Source organism: Melopsittacus undulatus, chromosome 7, assembly GCF_012275295.1.
Source record: "Melopsittacus undulatus isolate bMelUnd1 chromosome 7, bMelUnd1.mat.Z, whole genome shotgun sequence".
NCBI classification, from domain to species: Eukaryota; Metazoa; Chordata; class Aves; order Psittaciformes; family Psittaculidae; genus Melopsittacus; species Melopsittacus undulatus.
Window position 1 is genome coordinate 6832784 of NC_047533.1, and position 25019 is coordinate 6857802.

A 25019-nucleotide genomic window follows, 5' to 3' on the forward strand; every position below is an offset into this window, starting at 1 on the left:
CAGGCAGGAAATTGCTTGAAGGAATATTCATGCATGTAAAAACTCTAAAACAGAAAAGTTATTTATCACTAACTGGACTTTCCTGAAATATGATGTTTTTCTACATATTTGATTCCCTTTCTACTCCACACACACCCCCCACCCCCCCACCCCCCTTCTCATCCTTCTCATTCATTCTCTTTTACTGTCCTTTGGGAAACTTGTAGCTTCAGAAGCAGAGTAACCACTGGGACTGATCCACTATTAAATCATGTCTTGCAGGACTGAGATCCTAAATTCGAGTCATGTATACAGGAAAAACATGGCAATGCTTATGTTTTCTGGATGGTGAGAACCATTTAACTATATAGTAAACAAATCAGCAAAGAAAGCATAGAATGAGTAAAATTAATATAAAAAGAAGAAAAACATTGAAAAGGTGGAGAAATTAACACAAAATATGAAAATGATAGTGCAGTAAAACTATTTCCATTACAGAATGGAAATGGAGGAACCTGAAAAAAAATAGGTATAATAAAAAGAGTAAGTGAAACCATTTTGAAAACCAGGCAACAGTGGGAATCTGAAGAATGCATGATGCATAAGTTCCTATACTTAGCTCTAACAACTGTGTGTTTATCAGCATTTGCAGGACCAGCTTAGTCTAGTCTGATAAAGTTTCAAATTTCTTTGGGTCTTTGCAAGACTTATGTCCTGAAAAAAAAAGCATATAAAGAGACCCTTTTACATGTTTCAGCCCTGCAGAGAATCCAGTGCACTCTTTTAAATAATAATACATTTTCTAATATTGGCATATTCCAAAAAGAACCAACTCAAATCAACTCTCCTCTTCGATATCTGTGCTGTATATGTATAAAATTGCAGTGTGCTGTAAAAGTTTTGTGGCCTGACTGTAAACATATTCTATTGAACAGCTATTCCAAAATTCTTTTCCTCATTGTTAACCACAACCCTTTATAAGCCATATGTTACATTCACTGTGTAACAGCTATTGAAGCATTAAAATTTGCAGTCAGGAACATTTTCAGACATGCTGTGTTTGTTATATCTGTGTACACCTTAATTTTAGATAATAGCACTGGTAAGATTAGGATGACACAAATAACAGCAAACAAAGAAACAAGAACACATTTACTGAATATATAAAGATGATATAATTTATGGTATGGTCAACAGTGTTAACTTTGAGATAGTTGTCTTATAAGGGACACACACCAACAATCAGTTAGGTTTTAAATCTCAGGTAACACTTTTAATTAAGTTCAGAGGTTAGCTACTAGTATCCACACTTCTGATTTTTCTAGTAATTTTGTTGGCCGAATGTCCTCATAACAGATATTCTTCGCATTCTTGAGAGAAAAAGATATTTTCATATATTCCTAAGTCTCAAGACAAGCTTACTCAGTTATACTATTGTCTTAACCACACTGCAAACATCTGATCATTCTGATTTATGTAGGTAGTTTCTGAAGAAATGCACGTTAAACACATCGTTTAGAAAGACGACAACAATGCCAATAAATTATAAAAACATAATTTAGAGACAAAATTAATGTCTAGGTATAAATAGCTGTAGAACAACAAATTATAGTATTTAAGAACGTTATAGTTTATATTTTGTGACTGAAAGATTTTTACATGCGTGAAGTATAATTCCAAATGTCTTATTTTCTGCCACTAGAGGGTACTCCAAGAACTTACAGTATATTTATAACAAGGATCTATTTGGGGTTTTTGGTCTGTAAATGATAAAGTACTTTTGTCACACTAAACCCTAGGAATTTAACCCTTCAAAATCTTGATATTAAACAACAGCTTTCAAAATCAGTCTTAATACACCTTTCCAGCAAAATAATGCAGCATACCCGAATTATAAGGAACATTGACTGACATGTAGAGATTTAGTTAAATTTATTCTACTTTTAAATTAACTAAATTATTATCTTTTCTTTATTTCAGATACAATTCTCCGGTTCACATCCTATTTCTTCATCCAGATTTGGACAAGGCATTCCATTGTTGGCAGGTTGAAGAAGTACAAAACGAGTTCTGATCTTGGTCCCTGTCTTTCTGCAAATACCTTTACAGAGACCCCAGGAAGACCATTGTGAAACCTCACAGTCCAGTGGTGTTTCTGCAATACACACAATAAAAGGGTAATGTTACATAAATTTGTGCTTATGTCAGATACGTAGTTGGCAGAGCATTAAGGAACAATGATCAAATAATGTTCTTTCTTGTACAAAAAATACATGTGACATTAGCAAAATCCATATCTCACAGACAAAAAAGTCTGTTTTCAGCTCCTAAACTCATCAACACTGTTATTATTATTACTATTGCAGTCTACAGACTGTCTGAGCTAACACATAAGTAGTGCTGCATATTATCTACTGAACTGAAAACATAGAATTCCTGTCAAAGAAAACTGTGCTTTAAATAATTGTATTCAAAAGATTGCATTAAAAAAGCATTTACTATTGATTTTGCTACTCATTTGCCTTTGCATGTCTTACTGAAAACACTGGGATTAAAGGTTTTCTCTGGTTTATTTAGGTATATTTACATTTCTTTGCAGATAGATACTGTTCTTACAGTTGTTCATGTAGAATTCCATTTAACATTTTTTCCTATTTGCTTCAGGATTAGAGAAAAGTCACATTTTTTTATCATTAAGTCATCTTGCTATTGTTTGGTATGTACACTGCACTTCCCTTTGCCAATAAAGCTATTCTGTCACTAGAAGCTTTTTAATACTAACAGGGATTTCAATACAGTTTTAATTTACTGCAAAAATAGAAGTCAGAAACTCTAAAGTGCTTTTCATAATCTGTACTTCCATTGAAAATATCTCTCATAAAAATATAGGTGACTATTCCTAAACAGGTTAAATGAAAACTTTGTCATAGGAAATTGCATTGAAATCGTATTACAGCATCTGTGGGTAAAATAGGTGCGCACAAAACCAGCTTTAAATACAATACTATATGTGACCTCTGGCACAGATTTCTAGTATTACAATGGAAATCACTATCTCTTCAGTGACCACTCATTCCCATGTTTCTATAGGGAATGAGGGGGATAGTTTGACCTTTAGTAATTAAACCTGTCTTTTTGATTCTGCAATATGTTTTTAAATAGACTGATTTGCTGGTTATATAGAGTAAAATGGGGATCTGTGATTAAAAATAACTTTTGAGATATCATACTTTAAATGCATTCTTTTAAATTTCTATCCTAAAAAGGGCCAGATGTTCCTTTCAAATATTGCTGGAAAGGCATATGTCTAAAAAAGAGATATGTAGTACTCATTTTGAATATAGTATGTTTAGTAATAGAAATACATTTAAATGCTATGTATTGGTAGGGAAATACATTTATTAAAGTATAAATCATGCACTTTTAACTGTGTAGGGAAAGAGTTTAATTTTGCTGCCTGTGAGGTGACTTCAGCACAGAGCTACAGGCATGCAACCTTCAGGCATCCTGGAGAAGCTTTTGGACATGGCAGCTCTTCTAGGAAAATGCTGGAGAATTAACCTTTTGTTATCTCACAAGTAGTGTTTTGGATGTCAGTCTTATTATTAACCCTTCTTCTTACACTTTGTAAAAATCAGCTAGAAAAGCATAATGAGAACGTCTCAGTGAACACTGTCCAACTGCTACCTTTCACTTCAAGCAACTATTATGTTAAATATGTATTTATTAATTTGGAGATTTAAAAATTACCCATAAAACTGATTTGATTCCATAGTTTGAGTATCTTCCTACCTAAACAAGATGACTAGCCAGTATTTTAAAGAAAAATGAGAGAGAACATTATTTTGCTGTGAGGGTGTATGTTTCTATCACAAGTATGTCCAGACCAGTTGAATTATATCAATTCTTATTGCATATAACCATCAAACCCTCTGACCTGGAAAAAGGCAATAGTTCCTTTGCTTGGTCAACATGTATAAACTTAAGGATGAATATTTACTTCAAAGTTGCAAAGAATTTGGAAACTCTGTTTCTGATCAGTATTTCTCATAAAATTCCCTGATCTATGCAATACTAAGGCTTGAGAAGCACTTACTGTGAATAGAACCCAAACCACTGAACCACAGCTCAAATATGCAATCCTTATTCCCCATTTTTTCAGGGATTCTCCTTTGTCAGCTGGCTTATTTCCCATGGGTGAGTCTGGAAACTATTCCTATGCAAATAAGAGAACATTCTGCCTTATCACCTGTTTCATCCATATCACCTACCAGATTTCCATATATTTTCTGAATGAATGGGAATAACAGAATTGAGCATATTGAAAAACTAATCACTTACCTAAGACAGAGTCTATTACTTCATTGCTTTTAGCTGGAGGATTAATAAAAGGTGCAGAAAGACCCAGCTGGGTTTTCTTCAATTTCACCATCGTTACTTGAGCAATAGGTGGCAAAATCTTGAGTTTGGGATAATAAAATGAGTTTGCTGGGTGGCTTGGAGAGGAGCAAGTTATCTGTCAAATAAAAAGGAGAAACTTAAAGAAACTATATCCTCCTAGTGAGAGGATAACTGTAAAATCATGTTTACACACGATACTAATATTTTTTGGTAAGTAAAATGCATATAACCAGGTTATATGAACCGCAGCTCACATAACTACTGATGGTAATCCTTGACTTTTTGTGCATAATGCTCTGAGACTAGGCACAATGAGTTGTGCCAATCTTTTATAGAGGACTGCAGTGGGAGGTACTGAAACCACAGTAATGTATGGAATGGTTTGATGGAAAGAAGTAGATGTTATCACAAGGAAGAATACAAGAGTATCATATTATAGTAGTAGGTATGCTATAGCAGCTATCATACGTTTCTAGAAGGTCAAATGTATTGTTTTCCAGCTTCTCAATCCTCTTATTCATTAGCACAGCATTTGGCTACAGAAAACATTAAAGAAGGGATTAACTGAATGTTTATAGTATTTAAAACATTTGAATCAAAATCCTTTGTTCTCCACCACCCTTAAATAACAAAAGCAAAGTACGAGGCATATAGAGCATCAAGCAACAAAAGAGATTGAAAGTGGGGTCACCTCAGTAGTGATGAAGTTCTCCTCTGCTTTCCCTTAGCTCCTTTCCTTCAAGTGTAAGTTTCAGGTTTCAGCAATGCTTTTAACTGAAGACTCCTCCCCACATCAGTATTCACTACTAAGAATTTTCCTGTTTAGATACATATTTAGGAATGCCAGGACTTTTGTGAATACTTTTATTTTCCTGGTGGTTTATGGATTGTTAAAAATGATATAAAAATGGTCAGATTTTACAGGAAGGCTCTACGCCAAATTTTCACGAACCATTTGCATTTACCTGATTCGAATGATACAGAAAATAAACAAAAGCAGTAGGATTATCAACTATGCAATAAATCCATATAAAGATAATACCAGCACTCTTCAATATCAAAATCAGATTTGCAAGGGCCTATTGTTTACTCATAGGATAGTTATCTTTTAGAGGGAGGACTCAAAACATATAGGTGTTAAGTGCTAACCTGTGTATATACACCTACCTCTGTAACTGTGTCCTGTGGAATAGTGGCAAAGTTTGGGGAGGAAAATGTGAAACCACTGTCAGTTCCAGCATCATATGGAAATAGGTCTACTGATACTTCTTCCATCCAGTGGTTTCCTTCACAGAGACTCAGGCTGTCAATACCCACAAACCAGTCGGGGCTTGGAACAATTCGTACCACAAATGAAACCTAACGAAACAAAATGATCCATCAGGATTGCATCACTTTTTTTTTTTCAAATGCTCCAGTCCTGCTTATAGTTATTTTAACTTAAAAATTTTGTAAGAAATGTCATTGTAATCATTTACTTTACAGAACCTGTACAGTGCTCCCTGCAATGTCACATGGTTTTTAGTAGCTCTCTGCATGATATTATTCCTATGTGTGCGAATTCAAATATTTAATTTTGGGTGCTAGTGACATAAAATAAACTTTCAAAACTAATATGTATATTTACTTACTAAGGGATGTCTTGGATGCACTTCTAATTCAGTAGAGGTTTGTCCTGTACCGCTGGGAATGGCAGGAGCAGAGAAGATTCCATGCACACTCTGAATTTTCTCACCAGCTTCTTCTATTTCTTTCATTAATACCCATGCTTCACCCTTTTCAGCAAAATCACGGACACCATTGCTGGCATATTCATTTTTTTTCCACATGCTGTAGTCAGAACTATGAGTAACACCTATTTGAGTGAATACATGGCATGACATAAAAGTCTGGTTTAGATTGTCCCTATTTATTCAATTCCTCTGTTTTATTTCTGAGGTTAAAAAAATGTGTATAAAAATGAGTGAACACTAAAACATTTGGCTTATCTCTGTTTATTTCAGCTGCAGCCAATTGAATACAGAAGTCGATTGAAAACAGTTGTGGATTTTTGAAAGCATTGTGGATACTTCACATGTCTGCATTTCATTCTTAATAACTTGGCTATTTTTTCCTTTTTAATTCGTTATCTTAAAATTGACTGTTAAGAAATAAAAAGATCTCAGTGGTCAAAAGATTTATCTGTTCTAAAAACTGGGTGTACTTCACTTACCTAGCAATGATGACCACTGTGCTGGGGGCCTATAAAGTGGGTACTGCTTAGGGAAAGCAGTCTGACTCCATTTCCCTGTGAAGATTATGCTGTATTTAGCAAGTTCCTCCGTTGTGCAAATAGAATCATCACCCACAGGCAAGCTGCTGGCATAACCTAGTATTGTTACAAGTAACGTCCAGATAACTTTACAGGAGCGGTAGACAAACGTCAGGTTTTCCATTCCCTTCCACACAAAGAAGAAAAAAATACGTTAGCAACATTAGTCACTCTAAACTCAAAATTGAATAACAGTTACCTAATAAAATGTAATGTACCGTAAGTTATAACCAAAAAGAAAGCATCTGAAACACTAAAAACTGTTCTGCTTCTAAAAATATTATTATAATGCTTTCAGATTTGATCTTTTCATGCTATATGCTACAAATCTCTAACTCTACCTGAGACAAGAGTTTCTAATGAAAATAAAAATATCTTAACCTTGCCCATAGTCATACCACTGAGAAAAATCTGTTTCTGATTTTCTTTTGAAATCTTATTAGAGTCACATCTTGAATTAATTAGAGTAGCAACTGTTTCTGTGGAAAACATTAGTGGTATATTTATTCTTCTAAAGATTAAATTGCAGGTTCCCTTGCCAAAAGAAATGATTTATTTTAAATTTGTGTTCTACAAGGGCTGTTTTATGGCATAACATTTAAAATCAAATGCATTTCATATTTATATAAATTACGGTGCTGTCATAACTTGTGCATTTAAAAATACATTGTAATTCCTTCAGATTGTTTAAGCTGCACAGTTGTTAAAAACCAGTATTTTTTAAAAGTTGCTGTCATAGGTTGTGCAAATTTTGCTTTTGAATTAGTATGGCAATTGCATCAGACTGTTGAAATCCAGCAATTGTTTAAAATAGCAGCTTTTAAAACTTACTTTTAAATGCTTTTGTCCTTTGAGAAAACTATACAAATATAAGTAAAACACTAAGAACGTATTAATTTGTAAAAAGAACTGTGAATACTCACTAAATATTTCCTCTGGAGCACTGGTAGGGGGAGAGCACCTGCTTTTGCTGGCAGCCGAGTTGCTCTGCAAGAGAAGACAGTAGGAGCCTTGCTATTTATGCCTGAAGAGGGTCCCTTTGGTCCAACAATTATTGCAATCTTTACACTTTCCAGGTTTGCAAAAATCATGCCATCTTCTTGTTTGCAGGCTTTTCGGGTGCACTATTAGAGGTTTCCTGCCTGTCAACTGGTCCAGGTTCCTATCAGAAGACTGTGATGCTGAATAGACGAAATGCTTTAAAAAAATACCTTGGATCCTTAGCAACAGTTTGAGTTTTCTGGTGCCTTTACAGTTCTCTGCTCTGATTAATGCCTCCAAGCTATACAAATGAACTGATTCCAACGCTGGAATAGTTCTAGTGAATACACTTTAAATGAGAAGCATGTTTGCTTGTAAGTTTTATTGTCTGACAGATGCTCCTTCCAAACATTTACAGAGAGCTTGCTCACCCTCACACACCATATGTATGTGTTCAAATAAAATGGGTGAGGCAGCTAAAAAAGTCAAGAGGAAAAAAAAAAAAAGTTACATTTCCTAATTGCACATACAGAGACTGTCTCTGCTGCAAATATGAATTAATCTGAAGTAGTACAGTGTATATTTTTGTGTCCTACAGTACCGTATGCTGGATGATGAAAGGGCTCTGTAACACTGTGGTTTCTTTGGAAAGAGTGGTTTTGGGAAGCTCTGAGATTTTTCTTAGCTGTCTTCAGAGTAAAAACCCCAAATAAAAATCTTATTCTTGCAGTGAAATCATACATCCTCTGTAGCACAACACATATACTTTTATCACCAAAATTCAATTTTCTATGAAAAATTATAATATAACGACCCAATTAAGAAATAATATTTAATAGTGATTTTAGATTCTTTTCCCCACTACATTCCAAATAAAGGGAAAGAGGGGTTTTGTGCCATGCCTATAAGGTTAATAAATGCTACTGGGGCTGGTCAGCAAAAGAAGTTCAAAAGTTTAAAGTGAATCATGAAGAAAGTCTTTCATAGGATTTTCTATTGAAACTGTGAAGAACGTCACTTAAGTACTTCCACAGATCTCCAATAGGATGGTAGAGCATATGGAAAATTAGCAAAACAAGCAACACAGTAATTTTTCCAGATGAAACTTCTAGGCCATCACAGTTATATATGATGATATATATATAATGATATATATATATATCTTAAGTGACATGCTGTGGTCAGCGAGGAGGGTGTTACCAAAAAAACAGATAACTTTACTGGCACTTTACTGTGGCACTTTAACTGGAAACTTATCCTTCCCTTCTGCCCCTCATCCCATGGTAAATCAAGAAAAGCCAAAAGATGAATAAACTAGGATGTGTGAGTGGAATTTCCATTGATTATTCTCCTGGCAAATGGAATTTATGACAAGTTTCACATAAATGGATTCAGCACCCATAACCGCAATTCCTGTATATCTGGATAGATTATGGGAATTCTGTGACAGGTTAAGCCATCTAGACATGGACATGCCCTTTATTTCCAAGACCCCTTCCTCCATCCTGTGTTAATGCAATGTTTTCCAGAATTTATTTCTGTTCCAGGAGCCAGACTCCACCAAGAAAAAGAGCAAAGAGACTTCATGGATACTTTTATCCAGTACTTTGAGTGTTTGTTGAAGGATGATATTTGAACTACATCCAGCTCACTTCCTCTTATACACAGAATTCCAGATCCATGGGTTCCTTAGAGAACTGAGTGTTATTTACATAAGAAGTGGGTGATCTTTCCCACCCATGCAGCTACCTAGAGGAACTATACAAAGGTCCCACAAGTTTTAGTGTATATTGCTTTGAGCAATGTTAAAATTACTTAAGACTTACTTATTTATTACTAAGTATCTTCAAACTTCAGTAGGCTTTGTTGTTTACCATCTTAATTACTGAATCAGCTAACTTCACATATTGAAACATACTGTGACGCTTCCAGGACAACACTTAAAGTGAGAAAAAAGCAATTAGCTCTGGATATAGCACAGAGCTATTTAAAATATCAGTCTAGCTTTTTCCTTTCAAAGAATAATTACTGGCAAAAGGCATATCACCAGACTAGATCATTCTGGTTCCATGACTACATGTTATGAATGTGTCTAGGCACAGGACAATACATGCAGGCTGCATAATTTGCCACAGATATTACAAGAAAAACTTACTAAATGATGAAAGAAACTGAATTACTGGAAGTCATTAACTTGGGAAGTTATTTGAGGTTTCTAAGTACAGAGTAGACAACCAAAGACGAAAAATCACAAAAGTTATAGTCAATTCTTCCCTTGGAATAAGAATGCATGATGTATGACCATCAAAGAGGTTTTCCAGTCCTACAGTTCTCTAAAGTCACTTTATCCTTCTTGTAGAGCTCCATTACTCCAATTTCTTGAGGTTATCATAGTCTTCAACATCAGATATGCAGTTAATGGAATATGTAGTCTGAATACCGATCTACCAAGTCTAGATGACTTTTCCTACCTTACTGATGTGGGAATGAGGTACTTTGAAGCTTTTTAATCTGAAAACTAAAGAGGGATGCTTTCCTCAAAGACAGATGCTTGCAGGGAAACTGTATTCTAGTCCTTATTCTTGTTCTCCAATGATGTCCAAAATGGAGATTTTCTTCCTTGCCATTCCTGCACTGGACCTTTCCCTGTTTACAATGATGGTTCTACCATGACAAGTTTCTCAGGATTAATATCTTCAGGAACTACAGCCCCATTCTTACGTTTGTTGGATTCATAATGAAATTGTTGGACAAAATACAGTGGTTGTAAATTGATTTAATTATCTTCTATCCTCTCCCCACCCCCATGGCCAAATGAAGAGAATACAGAGAAAAATAAAGTAATACCGAGTAATGGTGTCAGAAAATACTAACATGAGGATTCCCAGCCTTATTTCTTTAAATAGGACTGTCTTAAATATAATCAGTCTCTGGCATTATGAAGGACATCAAAACACCAAACATATCTCATAGATGAGAAGGAAGAAAAAGAGAAAACAGAAAAAAAAAAAACAGATTTGCACTCAATGGGCTACTTTCATGGCTGCGAAGCCACAGATGCCAAATTTCTGTGGGCCAGCAGCTGGAGAAAAAAGTTGCTGTGGGATCAGAATCTATGCTTACATTCCTTCTTCAGTTATGATGTCCCATTAAAAAGCAGCTGAAAACTCATGGAAAACTGGAAAAAGTTTCCTTTAAAAAACAGTCTACCTACATATAAAATCAGCCTTTTTTCTTTCTCTTTTACAGCAAAATAGCTTCTTTTTTTCAAGTTTGTGTCTCTTCAGGTACACCTATTTTCTATCCACATGCATACCGCTGTAAACCTTGAATGTTGAGACACTAAGCATAGAAAGCTTGCTTCACTTAAGCATTAGTGCCAAAGTGTGTCTTGTGTTTCGTTGTACTTGCAGGAACATGGAATTTCTTGTCAGTAAGTCATACAGGCTTTACCTGCAGGCTTTAGCAAGATTCACAGGATGAAAGCTAGAACATATAAAACAAAAGTAGTATCCATATATTTTGATGGTTAAATAACAGTCATAACTGTGTCTAAAATATTCTGTATTTTTGCTAAGCAAAAATAATAAATAAACAAGGAAAAAACACCACTTAAAAATATAGAAAAACACTCAATATATTGATTTTTGAATCTTTTACAATGTACCAAAACATTTATATGACTACATTTAGGCAATCATACAGGAATATAGCACGTTAAAAGGGTGTAAATCCCATTTTGATCAGCCAAAGTATAACTTAGCCCTTTTCCCAGTAAACAAGACTGGCATGATTAGTCATGACTTTTCCATTAAAGTGTAGGATTGAGAGAAAGGAGGTCTAACCAGAATGATTGCTCTCAAGTTAGTTTGCCCACCTTTGTTCAGCACAGGAGCGTTCAGAAATTTTGTATGTGTATTCCTGAAGTATTACCACACATTGCAGTTTTATTAAACCAATTTCGATTCCATTTTGCTGGTAAAGATTATATGTGGAACTTTGATATTCACAGGCTGTTTAATATACTTATGGCTAGCTAGCATCTCTTTGTCTATCAAGAAAAACATAACATTGTATTACTTAAGAAGGACTGTATACCCATACTTTCTTTTCTGTAGTTACCATGGATACACATATGATTACAGACACTCAGCAATGCCAAAAGGTTTACATTCAATCAAAACCGTCTGAGCTCTAAATTGTAAAATCTCAGTAGCAGAGTGGCAAGCAGCAGAATACTTTAGTATGGAGAAATTGTGGTGTTGTCTTGAAAGCTTCTACAACATAAAGCATTTATATAATCAAATAAAGCATTCCCAATATTGGATGGTACAACAGAAGTGAAGGCAGCTTTAATCTCTATTTAGTTTTTGGGATAAAAATTTAGTTTGCATATTGAGGTACCTGAAATAAGCGTACACATGCGAACTAGATATGTAAACTACCCCAATATATGATGGAAGTCTAATACACAATGAATAGAATCTAGAAAACTGCTTAGCTCACCCTTTAATCCATACTTTTATTTGACCAAGTGAATAACTGATTAGTTATTATGAGAGCATGAATACACTCTCTGGTCTCCACTAACTGTATTGATAAGTTCTCCATTGATCATATACCTAGCTCTCATGTAAGCATATATACATAAGTAATTGATTCAGGCATCTGGGGCTGATGGGGGGGAAGGTGCATTCTTCTTGGTTTGGTGGGTTTTTTACTTTCTAAGACCAATTTGAAGCTTTTTTGCCTTGTAGAAATGTCAGTTCTTTATCTCTGTGGCAACACTGCAGGAGACCACCCAATTATATTTCTAAGGTAGTCATTCTCAAGCCCACTCTTCACTTACATTATTTCCTCTTTCAGTCAGTTTTGTCTATTTCTCTCATATTTTTTTCAAAGGTCTTAAATATATTAAACTATAGGTTTGGAGTTATTAGAGTTACAGCTTTAATTCATGTCTAATTCATTTAATTCATTTAGGGGAAGTCATACATAGGACCTTGGGTGACATCATCTAGTGTGAGGTGTCCCTGCCCATGGTGGGAGAGTTGGAACTGGGTGATTTTAAGGTCTTTTACAACCCTAACCATTCTAAGATTCTATGATTCTATACATCAGTCTGCACATTGCTCTAATTCTGTAAAAGATCCATCTTTTGACACCATGCCACAGTATCTTCTCCCTGCCCCAGTACAGGTAAGGAGGCAATGAAGATTTAAGGGTAGCATTGAAGTACTAAGTGCAGTGGACACAACTTGAAGCAAGAGAGGTTCAAACTGAATATAAGGAAAAACTTTTCCACCACAGCAGTCAAGTGGTGGAGCAGTCGGCCCAAAGATGCAGTGCAGTCCCCTCCTTGGAGGCTTTAAAACAAGACTGGATAAAGCCCTGAGCAACCTGATCTAATCTCAAAACTGACTGCTTTGAGTAGGAGATTGGACTAGAGATCTCCTGAGGTCCCTTGTAACCTCAAGTATCCCATGATCTTATATTATGAAGAAAATTTGTTTCTGACCTCATTCTAATGCTTAATGTATCATTAAAAAATAAAATCCACTTGCCTAATAACTTCACAGGTTCTCTCCACATCAGGGATTTCTCTTTCATAAGTAATACCAGGAATGTAATTACGAAATTAAGGTTTATAAAGGAGGGGGATGTAGGGCTGACTTCTGTGGATGACACGACTATGCCACACAACGGAATTCAGTGCAGAATTCCCTGACTTCGCACCAAGGAATACGTCTCCAAAATCAAGTCACTAAAGTTAAATTAACGTGGTGAACCTGGAGTTAATTAACTGACTGAGAAATGGGCTTTATAACTTCAGAAACAGGGTAATGCAAACACAGCTGCTTCTTTTGAGTTTTGAGGAAAGCTCCATGCAGCTATCCCTGCACACTGATCAGAGACAGCAGCTTCCACAGAGGTGTTTGTGTGCTTGTGGAGATCTCTGGATGAAACACAACTAATTCTGTACAGAAATAAATGCATGCCCACAAAGTTTATTATGGGAAACTTCAAGTCTTCTGTGACCCTCCTCACAAGTAATATTACCAGGCTTTTTTTACAGTCTTTTATAACAGTTGTGAAGTAAAAATGGGTATTCTTAATTGGATATTCTTAATTAACAATATTCCTATCATTATGCTGAAGGAATCAAATAGCCATCCTCATTTAATATCCAAAGTTGGACAGAACTTTGGGTGACATGATCTAGTGTGAGAAGTCCTTGCCCATGGCAGAGGGGCTGGAATGTTAAGGCCCTTCCCAACCCAAACCGTTCTATGATTCTACAATCTAAAGCATTTGGAACTGGGAAGTTATCATAGAGATATTATGCTGCATATGGAAATAATTGTTTTGTAACTTGGCTGTAAATATGCCCCAATGCACAGAAAGAAACTTTAGACAAAATTACCAACCCTGACAGCAGAAAAAAAAAATCAGAAGCTTTCACGACATACACACCCAAGAGCACAAAAAGTATTAAAAGTTATATAGACCAGAAGAAACAAGACTATTAAATATAAGACATTATTGTTTCTGACTACAGGCTGGTATCTCTTGTCTACAACAAAATAGTTGCTCTTCTCCAGAAGTAACGATTGAAATAAAATGTTAAATTCACCCTCTGCTTTTCAGCAAAGCTCAGGAGACTGTGAACTATAAGAACAAATTTCTTTGATATGAGTATTCTTGCCAGCAGTGCAGAAAGTGGTATTATATAAAGAAAAAAAGTTTGCTATTTGAAATTGAAGAAAGCTGCTGTTTAAATAATGGTTTATATAGTTTCTTATAATTGTTACTGTTGTTTCAAATCCCTATATTATTAAGTGCCTGCGTATTAATTTTATTTATCAATTATTACAGTGAAAAAGTGAACTCAACAAAGAGATGACAAATTTAAGTTTTCTCCATTAAATTCTGCATTAACTACAAATTAAGGATAAATTGGTATCAGTTTACATTTCAGGAAGCTGTACTGCTCCTTCACTACTTTTGCTTCTAAAACTAAATCAATGTCAAGTATCATGCTAGGAGGCACTGTATTGCTAGAAATGCTTGTATGGATTTTAAATTCTGAAGCTGATATAAATATGAATTAGCATCAACAGAAACACTCTACAATTATGCCAATGTGAATATAATCAGATTCTGCCCTATTCTTTATAAAGATGTAAAGCCTACATTTTAATTTCTTTTGTCAATAGAAAAGCCATTGCCCAGACCACATTTTAATTAACCCCCTTGAATTCTGTTTGCAGATTCAATTAAGAAGAGATATTATTCTTCACTTCTTGTTCTAACCTGTTCTTCAAAGTTTCAGTGCAGCTTACTGAATATATTATCACTTACGAGTTCTGAGAAACTGTTCTAGCTGATATTTGGACAACATGTTGTCATCAGCAACAAGATACATTATTAGATGAAAAAAAATCCACTAAAACTAAGAGTAAATAAGTACAGAACCTGGGAAAGACTTCAGCGATCATTTACATTCTTCTCTTTCCCAGACCCACATGTAGCTTGCCATATGAGCAGTAACAGCCCTATGAGATAAATACAATATGTCACATTTCTGATTGTCTCTAGAATTGCTATAACAGAAAAAGCCAGAACAAACAAAACCAGAAATTTAAAAGCATGTTTTACTCATCTATACAATGGGTCAAATATTCTGTAACAAACAAATTTATTCCTAAATATTTTGTAAACAATATTTATTCAATTTATTTTATCAAATTATAGAAACACCAGTTAGAAGGGACTTCTCGTTATGTCTTGTCCAACCTCTCCTTCAAAGTATGGCTGTCACCTAACTAGGTCAGGCCAGCTCTGCCTTTGTCTGGCTGAATCATAAAAAGCACCAAGGGTGGAGATTTCCACCACCTCCATGGGTAACTGGTCCCAGTGCTGCACCACACTCCTTGTGGGAAAGTCTTTCCTCCTCAGCAATTTGAACTGCAATCTGTGGCTATATTCCCTTACTATTTCATCTGCCATTAGTGAGCAGAGTTATGGCTCTGATGTCTTGAGAGGAATTATAGAATCAGTTAGGGTTGGAAAGGACCTTAAGATCATCCAGTTCCAACCCTCCTGCTATGGGCAGGGACACCTCACACTAAACCATGTCACCCAAGACTCCATCCAACCCAGCCTTGAACACTGCCAGAGATGGAACATTCACAACCTCCTTGAGGAACCCATTTCAGTGCTTCAAGTGATTGCAAGCCTCTATTATATTGCCCTGGACTTCCTCTTCACTAGACAGAATGAGCTCAGACCCTCAGCCTCTCCTCATACAATGTACTTTAGTATAGATTGTGTTTATAGCCCTCCACTGGATGCTCTCCAGTCTTTCAATATCCATCTTGAGTTGGGGATCTCAGAAATATACTATAGTAATATGGTGAGTATCGGGTGTAAGAACTTCCCTCAGTCTGCTGGCCTTGCAACTCCTGATGCAGTACTGTCATAAAATTTACCAATACTACTCTATTTTATCAAGTGCTATATGTATATATATATACACACACATTTACATAGCACAGTGTAGTATGATATAAAGAAAAGGCTCTTGCCCTTTTTGAAGAGTGGATTCTCTGCCTTTTCTGGAAGCCCTGAAGCCTTTCTCTGGACCTTCTTTTAACAAGCTTTTGATAACACCAATACTCTACTTAACACATTTCTGTTGCATCCCCTACTTTTCATGTTCACTGTTTTTGAAACTTCATCAGCATTTGCTTTCCCTGCTGTTCTGATGCAGAAGCAGATGTATTTATCTTAATAGTGATTTTGACACTTCTCTTGGCTAAGTAACTTCTGGCAAATTAGATTGTGTAAGCAGCTTACTATTTGACAGTGAAAGAATTCTCAGAAGCATCAATCTGCCAAATTTTGGATTATCCCCATCAACAATATCAATATTTGTCCTTTAATAATTATCCCAGTGTTATAAAAACTGATATAAATACAGTCATTTCATTTCATCTGCAGGTAAGTAGAACTTTCCTCACTCTTGGCATGAGAAGCTACCTTTACAAATACTTACAATGATGGCAATGGTGCTTGCCCTGCCCTCTTCCTCACAATAATAACGTATTTCTGGAAGCAACAGTTTGTAAAATCTACTGTGAACTGCACAGTAATTCATTAAGGTAAATCTGTACATGTTATATCACAAACCTCAAGCCCCTATCATGTTAATGCCATCATTTCACAGTATCAAATTACTTACATACTTTCTTTGCTGGATACCTCAACAAAGTACCACTAAATATGGCAACTCAATCAACGTTATACTTTTTGCCAACCACAAGTCTCTTACACCAATCCATCAGTATCTCAGCTAGCTAGTGTAATGTGGCTGATACTAACAAAGCAAAATATGGGGGACATTTGCTCAATAAAGATGATGCAGATAGGATTTAGATCACAATGCTTCTACAAAGCATGGGACATTTGGATTTCAGTTCATGTTCAGTAACACTGCCAATTATCCCAAAACAGGAAAGGGAGAGGGTTAAAAACAAAATGCATAATGCATTTACAGAGGGATCAATGTCTTTTGTTGATAGACTGCTCCTATAGCTTATGCATTTGTTTTCCTGGATTGCAATAGGATTGCTTGAGGATATAGGACAGCAGAGAACTTGGCTGACTGTATGGGGGCCCACATGTCTATGAATTTGTAATGTTGAACCACAGATTTTATAAATATGTAATTTCTTAAATGGGATGGAAATATTTGTTTGTAGTGTGTATTATATGATAGGTGCTTTCTTGGAAAACCGAAATGCTTTGTTTTAGCATATAGACATAAGAATAGCAGGCAAAAATTAAGCAAAGAAAGTAGTATTAGAGTATGCTGTTAAATCTCTTGTACTAACTAGAGACTAGTTGCTGTCACTAACTTCAAGAGTCTGAACAGCAAGATTAATGGAATGGAAACCATGGAAAAGTATAGTAGCTACTTGTCTCCTTCTACCAGCACGACAGGCCAAATAAATTACACTAAGGATAATTGACTGATATTTCTGTAGTCATTTCCAAGTAAGGAAGAGGGGCCCTCCATCCCAGAAAGCTTATATATAAATATTTGCCTTTATGAGTTTTTGATGTGACTCTGTGGAGGTCTTAGCCTTGAGGTAGTACTAACTAATCTTATCTGTAGAATGAGCATAACCCAAAACACTAAAGTAATTCTAAAATTTGTTTCTTTGAGCACAGACAGCCTCTTAAAGGAGAGCAAATGCAGATCTTCCGGATAATGCAGATAAATAACATGCTTTAAAACAAATCTTCCCCCTGTTTTCTATTTCCTTTCAGAATAAGCTTCTCCTTCCAGATGCTCTGGAGGCCAGCAATTTGCACTGCCTTCCTGGGTTGCAGCAACCTTCACATAGTCTCCCTCTGGGTCTCTAGGAATGTATCCTCTCCTTGACCTCTGAGGCTTGGCTGTAGATCTGCTCCTTTGCAGCAAGCAAGCCATGTGCTTTGTCAGGAGTCTTTCAGTCTGCATTTAGACTTGTAATCTCCTCCTTTTCCTCCCCTCTGTCCACCTGACACAGACTGTTGCAGCCAGGAAAATCAGAGGCAGCCTGTTCTGTAAGACCCTTTCAAACCAAATGAGAAGGAAAAAAAACACCCCAACCACAATAAAATAGAGACCAAACCATGAACAAAACCTCAGTTTTGTCATCTGTCATGAAGGCAAAAAGCAGTAGGACTTGGAGGCACTCTATAGTGCCTCCATCTAAACTGCAAAGGCTTTCCCAGTTTTCAGGCTCATATGTCTGCCCTGTTCATTTTCCTACCTCAGGTAAGACCTGAAATCATCAGCTCTTCTGGGGTTGTGGTTTCTGGGAAGAGAAGATGCAGGTGTATGAGCCAGAATGGTTCAGGCTCACTGCTTCTCTTTCAGAGGCTGAATTACACTCGCATAGTCCAGAATGCAGATGATATGAATTTACTTGTATTATGCAATAGAGGAAAGAGCAGATGGATAGATCTTCCTAAATAATTAAAATGTGTCTATCTCTTTGTCTGACCCTGCCAGTCACTTCTCAAAGATGTTGTCAAATAATTGTCTGTCCAGCATCTAACACTGCCACCTGTTGTCATGGCCTCTGACTGCCTCCTAAAATAATAAAATACAAGATTAATTCCAATCTGTACAGACAAAAACCAAATAGTAACATTAGAAAGTTTCCACTTTAGCAAAACTAAGGGAAGGAGCTCATTATTACTGAATGTACATTTTTGCAGGAAGAAGACATTACGAGTTGAAGTTCTCACCTGAAGGAGGAATAGTTTCTGGGATGTGCTGCTGTCGGATGCTAGGGAAGAAAATAAACAAGAAATAGGAAGTGAACACTTTTGGTAACACAATGGCTTTCCCATAACCATACCCGACTTTTTCTGTAAGCTTTTCTCTTCAACAGCATTAATTGATAGTCATATTTCAAAACCTCCATCAAGTCAAATAATCTCCACAAAACTGAGGAATTCGAAACCTTGTTTTCTCCCATTTATTGGCTTCAATTTTGCTTAAACATGAAAGACATTACCACTGCAGACATACACTATATGTGTATGTCTATAAACTCAACAAATTAGATTCATCAAGTATTCATGGCATTCTCTCATAGAAAGGCTTTTTCCTTGCTGTTACCTTTAGATATATTACAAATTCTTTCCAAAGCTACCTTGCAAATCCATTCCACTCCACTATTTTTCACTCATGGTAGCAAATATCTTGGCAGGCACCAAGTAGTTTATGCCCAAATCGTCAAGAATCAATGTATTTTTCTACAAAGACTTTGCATATGACATTTTTCACTAAACCCCAGTATGGTACTTACATTATGAAACCACTGATAGCATTTAGGATATATGTCAGGTTGTATCAGCCTTTAATGAAAACAGATTGCCAACTCTAACTTTTGCATCATAACAGCTATTCATAAGCTGCATAGAAAAGTAGTAATAATAATAATATATAGATGTTTTTAAGACCTGTAGACATCTGCATTTCACTTCCCAGCCTTCTCATTTCTCAAGGAGAATCCAAGACAGAGGCTTCAGAGACCAGACTGGAGAACATAGACTATGTCCCACCTTTTATACCCACCTGTTAGTATTCAGAAAAGGGACACGATGTTTCTTTAGATAAACTGCAACAGAAGTCTGTGGTAGAAGAACACAAAAAATTATATGTGCAAACCCCACATTATTAAATATATTATTATTAAATAATATTATTAAAATATTATAATGAATGAAACAATAAATCAAATAATAAAGCAAAATTAATGTATTATTAGTTATTATTAAATATATTATATTATTAAATATATCTTTATAGAATAAAAATTACATGTTATAAATTATAACTTTAAAATTGCCTCCAAGATTACAGGTATGTAGATAAGCAGACTAGGAAGCCTTGTTCATAAACAGCCTTCCATTTCAATATGTTTAGAGATTCTCTTTTCTGCATAGCCGAAGAAGCAATTTGGCTAACAAATTGAAAGACCATGATCTTAAAAAAATGAATCTTGCTCCCAAACCTAGAAGCTTTCACAAATTTAAAACTGGAAGGGAAGAGACACCATGCCAATAATTTCTGGGAAATATTGTTTGCTTTTGTTAATTTTATAATGAGTATTCTCAGCAACTAAAAAACTATATTAATTAAAAATATTTTCTTAGGGTAATGTGGAGTGTTAGATTTGGACCTTGTAAATTACCTGACAAGCTGTACTAGTAATGTAAATGGATGATATAAGCACAGTAGAACTTCCACTAAAAAGACAGAGGAACTGCTCTACATATACAGTACTGGGAAGAAAAGAGGAGTATTATACTTTCATAAGTCTACCTGCTTTAATTTATCCGTTAGACTAGCAGGCTCTGAAGGGACATATTAGGATATCACAAGTCCTTCTGGCAGTAACATCTGGAAAATCTCTAGAAGTAGCTTAATTTTCTAGAATGACAGAAGACTCTCTTGAGCAATCCATAGTATTTGGTACAAATCATCAAGGCTTTAACTTTCCCCTCAGACACTAAGATAAGGAAAGGATGTGGATTAGAATATCTTTTTACTTGGGAACAAGTCAAGAAAATACTTACTGTAGTCACCTTATACCTGAGGTCTTAGAAAATAAATAAACACATACATAAATACATAAAGATGCAAAGAAGTAATTTTTTGGTCTGCAGAGATTTTTCATGCTGTGTTACTAAACTCTGACCCTACTCAATTCAGCTGGGTGTTTTCAGTATCTGTTGTTTGTACCCTGTATTTTTAACTCTGATGTAATATTTCAGGGCATGAAAAGGCTATTAGGGTAACAATGAACATTTTTTTTTCCAACATTCTTTTGCTGACCTCTCTTGAGTAATGCTCATGTGTATTTATTACTTAAGGGTCAGCATTACTAAAGCACAAGGAAAAAGGGGAAGAAATCTAGACAGCTTAGAAAATCTTGTACATCTGTGGTTACCACATAGGCTGGTTTGCTTTGGGATTTTATTTTTTCATATGTATAAAGATAAAAGATCTTCTGGAAAAAAAAAATAAATCATTTAGGTTAGAAATATCAGTTCTCAGAGAAGCTCTCATATGTCTATGATATTTCTCTGGAAAATGGAGTGACAAAATAAATTCATTCAAAAGAATGACACAGCAGTTACAGGATTTAGCAATTCCAGGAGATCTTTGAAACGTATACCTGGCTGAAACTCTCAACTATATTTGTTCTTTGAAATTTTAATCTCTCTTTCACCTTATTACATGAAAGTGTATTTAATTTCATAAATGTTTTTCATTTTACTCATGTACTTAATAACACTGGAATGAGACATTTCTTTCATTTTCTTACCATATGGAAAATTCATGAAAATGTGAAAGCAGTGCAGTGGATGGAAAATTATTGCTTTCTCTTATAAATATGTCCAAGAGTCAGAATGTTGACTAAAATAATCCCAGAACACAGCAATATTTTCAAAGTTGGACAGGTACTAAGTATTTTGTTTTGTTAAGTTGGCTCACCTTCCACTTGAATGAAATATATCCTATCTCAAGTTAGTTTTAACTGTTTCTGTCCAGCTTTTCAGTGAGCTACTTCAAAACAATCTAACCATACTTTTCAAATGACCAAATCTGCTTACTAATACTGACTTTTCAAGCAAGACTACCAATATTCTCAACCTCTACACAGAGAAATGTAATTACTTATACACTTCTTTGCTTGGTTTTTTTCAAAGAATCACTGAATGAGCCTACATCAACATTTCAGTGCAGGTGTCACCTTTTGAAGCAAATTTCCTCATCAGTCCCATTTAGTAATGCTTTCATACATTACAGACTGGTCTTGGATCCCAGCAAAAACTGGATTTGGGAATGAAGGTGAGCAGAAGGTGAGTTTTGGCAATCATTCAAGTCCACAGAATGACTAGAACTAGGCCAACACTTAAGCCTCCTGAAATGTGTAGAAGACAGATCTTTAGTAAAGATTGTTTGTTTTATTAATCTACTTACATTGTTTTCTGCTACTTGCTACTGGGGACACAGTTTTCAACTGGCATTTGACTTCATAGACCCTCACAAGATGCAGAAACAAATTCTAAAGTGATTTAGAATGTTATTAAAATGTATATAACATGGATGAGATCTTCTTTTTGACTTATGAAAATTTCATTAAATGGTTATCTGCACTTTAAATACTCAAGTATCTTTGGAAATCAGATACTTATGTTTCTGCATTGCAGTTCCACTTTCTTAAAATAAAGATAAATAAAAATACTTAGTTTGACAGCATCTGATGAGGATAAACATTAAAAATTGTGTGCTTTTCAAATCATGGAATAAGAGGGTTGAATCAATCTGTAACATAGATTGCTTTCATATCAAAGATCAAGGTTAAACAAAGGCTAAAGCTCTGCATGCATGATTTGCAAATGCAGTTATGCTAATACCATGATGATCTTAATTAGATGATCAGCTGCATATCTGACTTTTGATAATAAGTCCTAATGTGACTTGCTAATCAATGTCAGATATGGGAATAGAATGTAGAATTTCTGACTTGTGAATCCATGCACTAATTGCTAAATCAGACTGCCTCAGTAATGTCATCCTTCATTTCAAAATGTTCTATCTCCTGCTTATACTCATAGTGTATTATTTCAACAAATTTTGTAGGTCCACAGACTGTTAAGATGAAAAGAAACAACTATAATCATATTATCTGACTTCCAAATAAAAAGAACTGAAGAATTTTTTGTTATTTCATATTGGGAAACTATTATTTTTTCCTTTTGACATAAATAAACATTATCACTCTTAATTTTTGACTGGGCTACAGAACATTATCCTCAAAGACATCTAATTTTGATTTCAAGATTCCAAATGACAATTAATTTGCCACTTTCCATGAAAAGAAATGTCAATTATTAGCTGCCCTCAACATAGGGAAATGCTCAAAAATAAGGTCATATTCATCCTGGTTTTGAAAGTTGCATTTAATTACCAGTTTAAATGCTTCTGACTTCTGCTTTCAGCCACAGTAATATCTTATTATGCCTTTAGCTGCAAGATTAAATATTCTTACACCTCAGACCATAGATTTCTGTATAAAGGAATTTATGGAAGAAATTAATTGCTTTAATCGCATTGCTCAATTTATTGTGGGAAGGAGTTTGGATAACTAAGAAAATAATAGAATTATTTTTGCTTTGACTGTTTTCGTTTTCTTTTTAATTTTGTAATATTGCAGACGAATTCTGAAAAAGAACTATTGCAAAGATGGATTTTTAAAGTGAAATTGAAAGATTTATGTGGATTGATTCTTCTTTCTAATGGACAACCCCTGTATTTGATACCTGAAGAGGAGGGAAAGAAAGGAAAGAAACCATATTTCTTCTTGGAACAAAAGTGTATGGTTCTTAGCTATTTCTTTGGGTTTTGTCAACATATCAGACAATAAACTTAAAAACTGGGATTCCCATTAATTAACTCACCGAAATAAATACAGCTGTCAGAGCAAAAAGGGGTATTATGGAATTTCCACTCACAATAAATCATTACCCCTTCAATGGACAAATGTTAGAATGAATAAAACTGAAATACATGAAGCTGACATGCCAGCACACTGAATCTAAGCTTTGTTTTTGTAAAAGTATGACATGAAATACATATCAAGATGATGCCTGTGCATATAATTGCTATCAATTGAAAATATTAATACAAAACTGAAGAACAAAATCTGAACCTACAGGATAGAAGGTAGATGGTATTTTTGTTTTTGAATGCATAGTACTATATACATGAGCAATAATATGTGCAAAAACCAAAATCTAGGGAAAATCTGCTATACCTTTATTTAATTTTATCTCTACAAAATCAAATGTTACAAGATTGTGGCCTAACTGCAACATGATGTGGTATTTTCATCTTATGCAAAATTTTATTGTGGGCAAGGGGAAAACACCAAGATGTTTCTCATTAAAAAAGAGCGTGTTTGCTGCTACAGCTGCAGCTTTGGCTTCATTTTGTAGCTTGAGCTCTCAAAGGGCATAGAAAAGAACACTAATAGTCACTATGGCCCCAAACTTATCACCTCCTAAATATAAATGGAGAATTTAGACAGGAAGAAAATTAGACTTGGTTTCTAGTAAAAAACTTACACTAAAGAAAAAATACACATTCAGTTATATAGTTAAGCCAAATTACATACAAATATAATTATATAGTTAGTGAACCAAATTCTAGAAAAGAAAATAATGGCTTTTTGGTAATTCTGAAAATATCCAATTTCCATTTTCTCCATTTTCAATGAGCTTTTCTGATTAGTCTTCTTTTTACTAGGAAAGCCTCTGTGATAAAGGATTATATAAGCAGAAGGTCAGCTCCCACAAAGGAAGAATTCTGCCATGCAATTCTTTAGGATATATACACACATATACCAAAAAAAGTCCATCTAGAGCAGTAATATCCACAGTATAGATCACGGAATAATATAAGCATACTTAGTATCATGAACTCTCAACTCCTCACCTTTGCTCTGCTCATGAATTCATTCCTCCTGGGATGAGTGGAACAGTACCAGACAGTCAGAAATCCACCAAAAGTGGGAGTTCTGGGAGACTGAACAAAAAGTTGATTTGCAATGTGAAAATAACAGAGGGGGGAAAAAAGAAGATCTATAGGGGAGTTCTGAAAACTGAGGGGAGGGATGATTTTCTGCCTTTTTTTAAATACAAGGTTAACTTCTTGACATATTTTCCTAATTAAAACATATGCAATAAACTAACTCTTAAAAGCATGACAAAA

At 35.1% G+C, this 25019-nt stretch overlaps 1 protein-coding gene across 2 annotated transcripts; it reads right to left on the reverse strand.

Moving 5' to 3' along the window:
- Nucleotides 1-1135: 1135 nt before the first annotated feature.
- SPON2 (spondin 2) lies at nt 1136-19017 on the reverse strand. 2 transcript variants are annotated; one of them, XM_031048398.2, is made up of 7 exons: nt 18977-19017; nt 7615-7678; nt 6593-6818; nt 6012-6235; nt 5548-5739; nt 4321-4495; nt 1136-2134 (listed from the first exon to the last, which is right to left on the reverse strand). In XM_031048398.2, exons 3-7 carry the CDS (start codon nt 6813-6815, stop codon nt 1956-1958), a joined length of 993 nt encoding a protein of 330 aa, XP_030904258.1. In that variant the 5' UTR covers nt 6816-6818; nt 7615-7678; nt 18977-19017; the 3' UTR covers nt 1136-1955. The 2 variants fall into 2 exon arrangements, with proteins under 2 accessions (XP_030904258.1, XP_005148604.2); XM_005148547.4 differs by lacking the exon at nt 18977-19017 and having other exon boundaries at nt 7615-8225.
- Nucleotides 19018-25019: the final 6002 nt, after the last annotated feature.

Coding starts and splice junctions, on each gene's coding strand:
- SPON2 (XM_005148547.4), bottom strand. CDS start 7,782: ATGATTTTTGCAAACCTGGAAAGTGTAAAGATTGCAATAATTGTTGGA. Junction 4,496..5,547: donor CACAGGACACAGTTACAGAG/GTAGGTGTATAT, acceptor TTTATTTGACAG/ATAACTTGCTCCTCTCCAAG. Junction 2,135..4,320: donor AGTAATAGACTCTGTCTTAG/GTAAGTGATTAG, acceptor TGTGTATTGCAG/AAACACCACTGGACTGTGAG.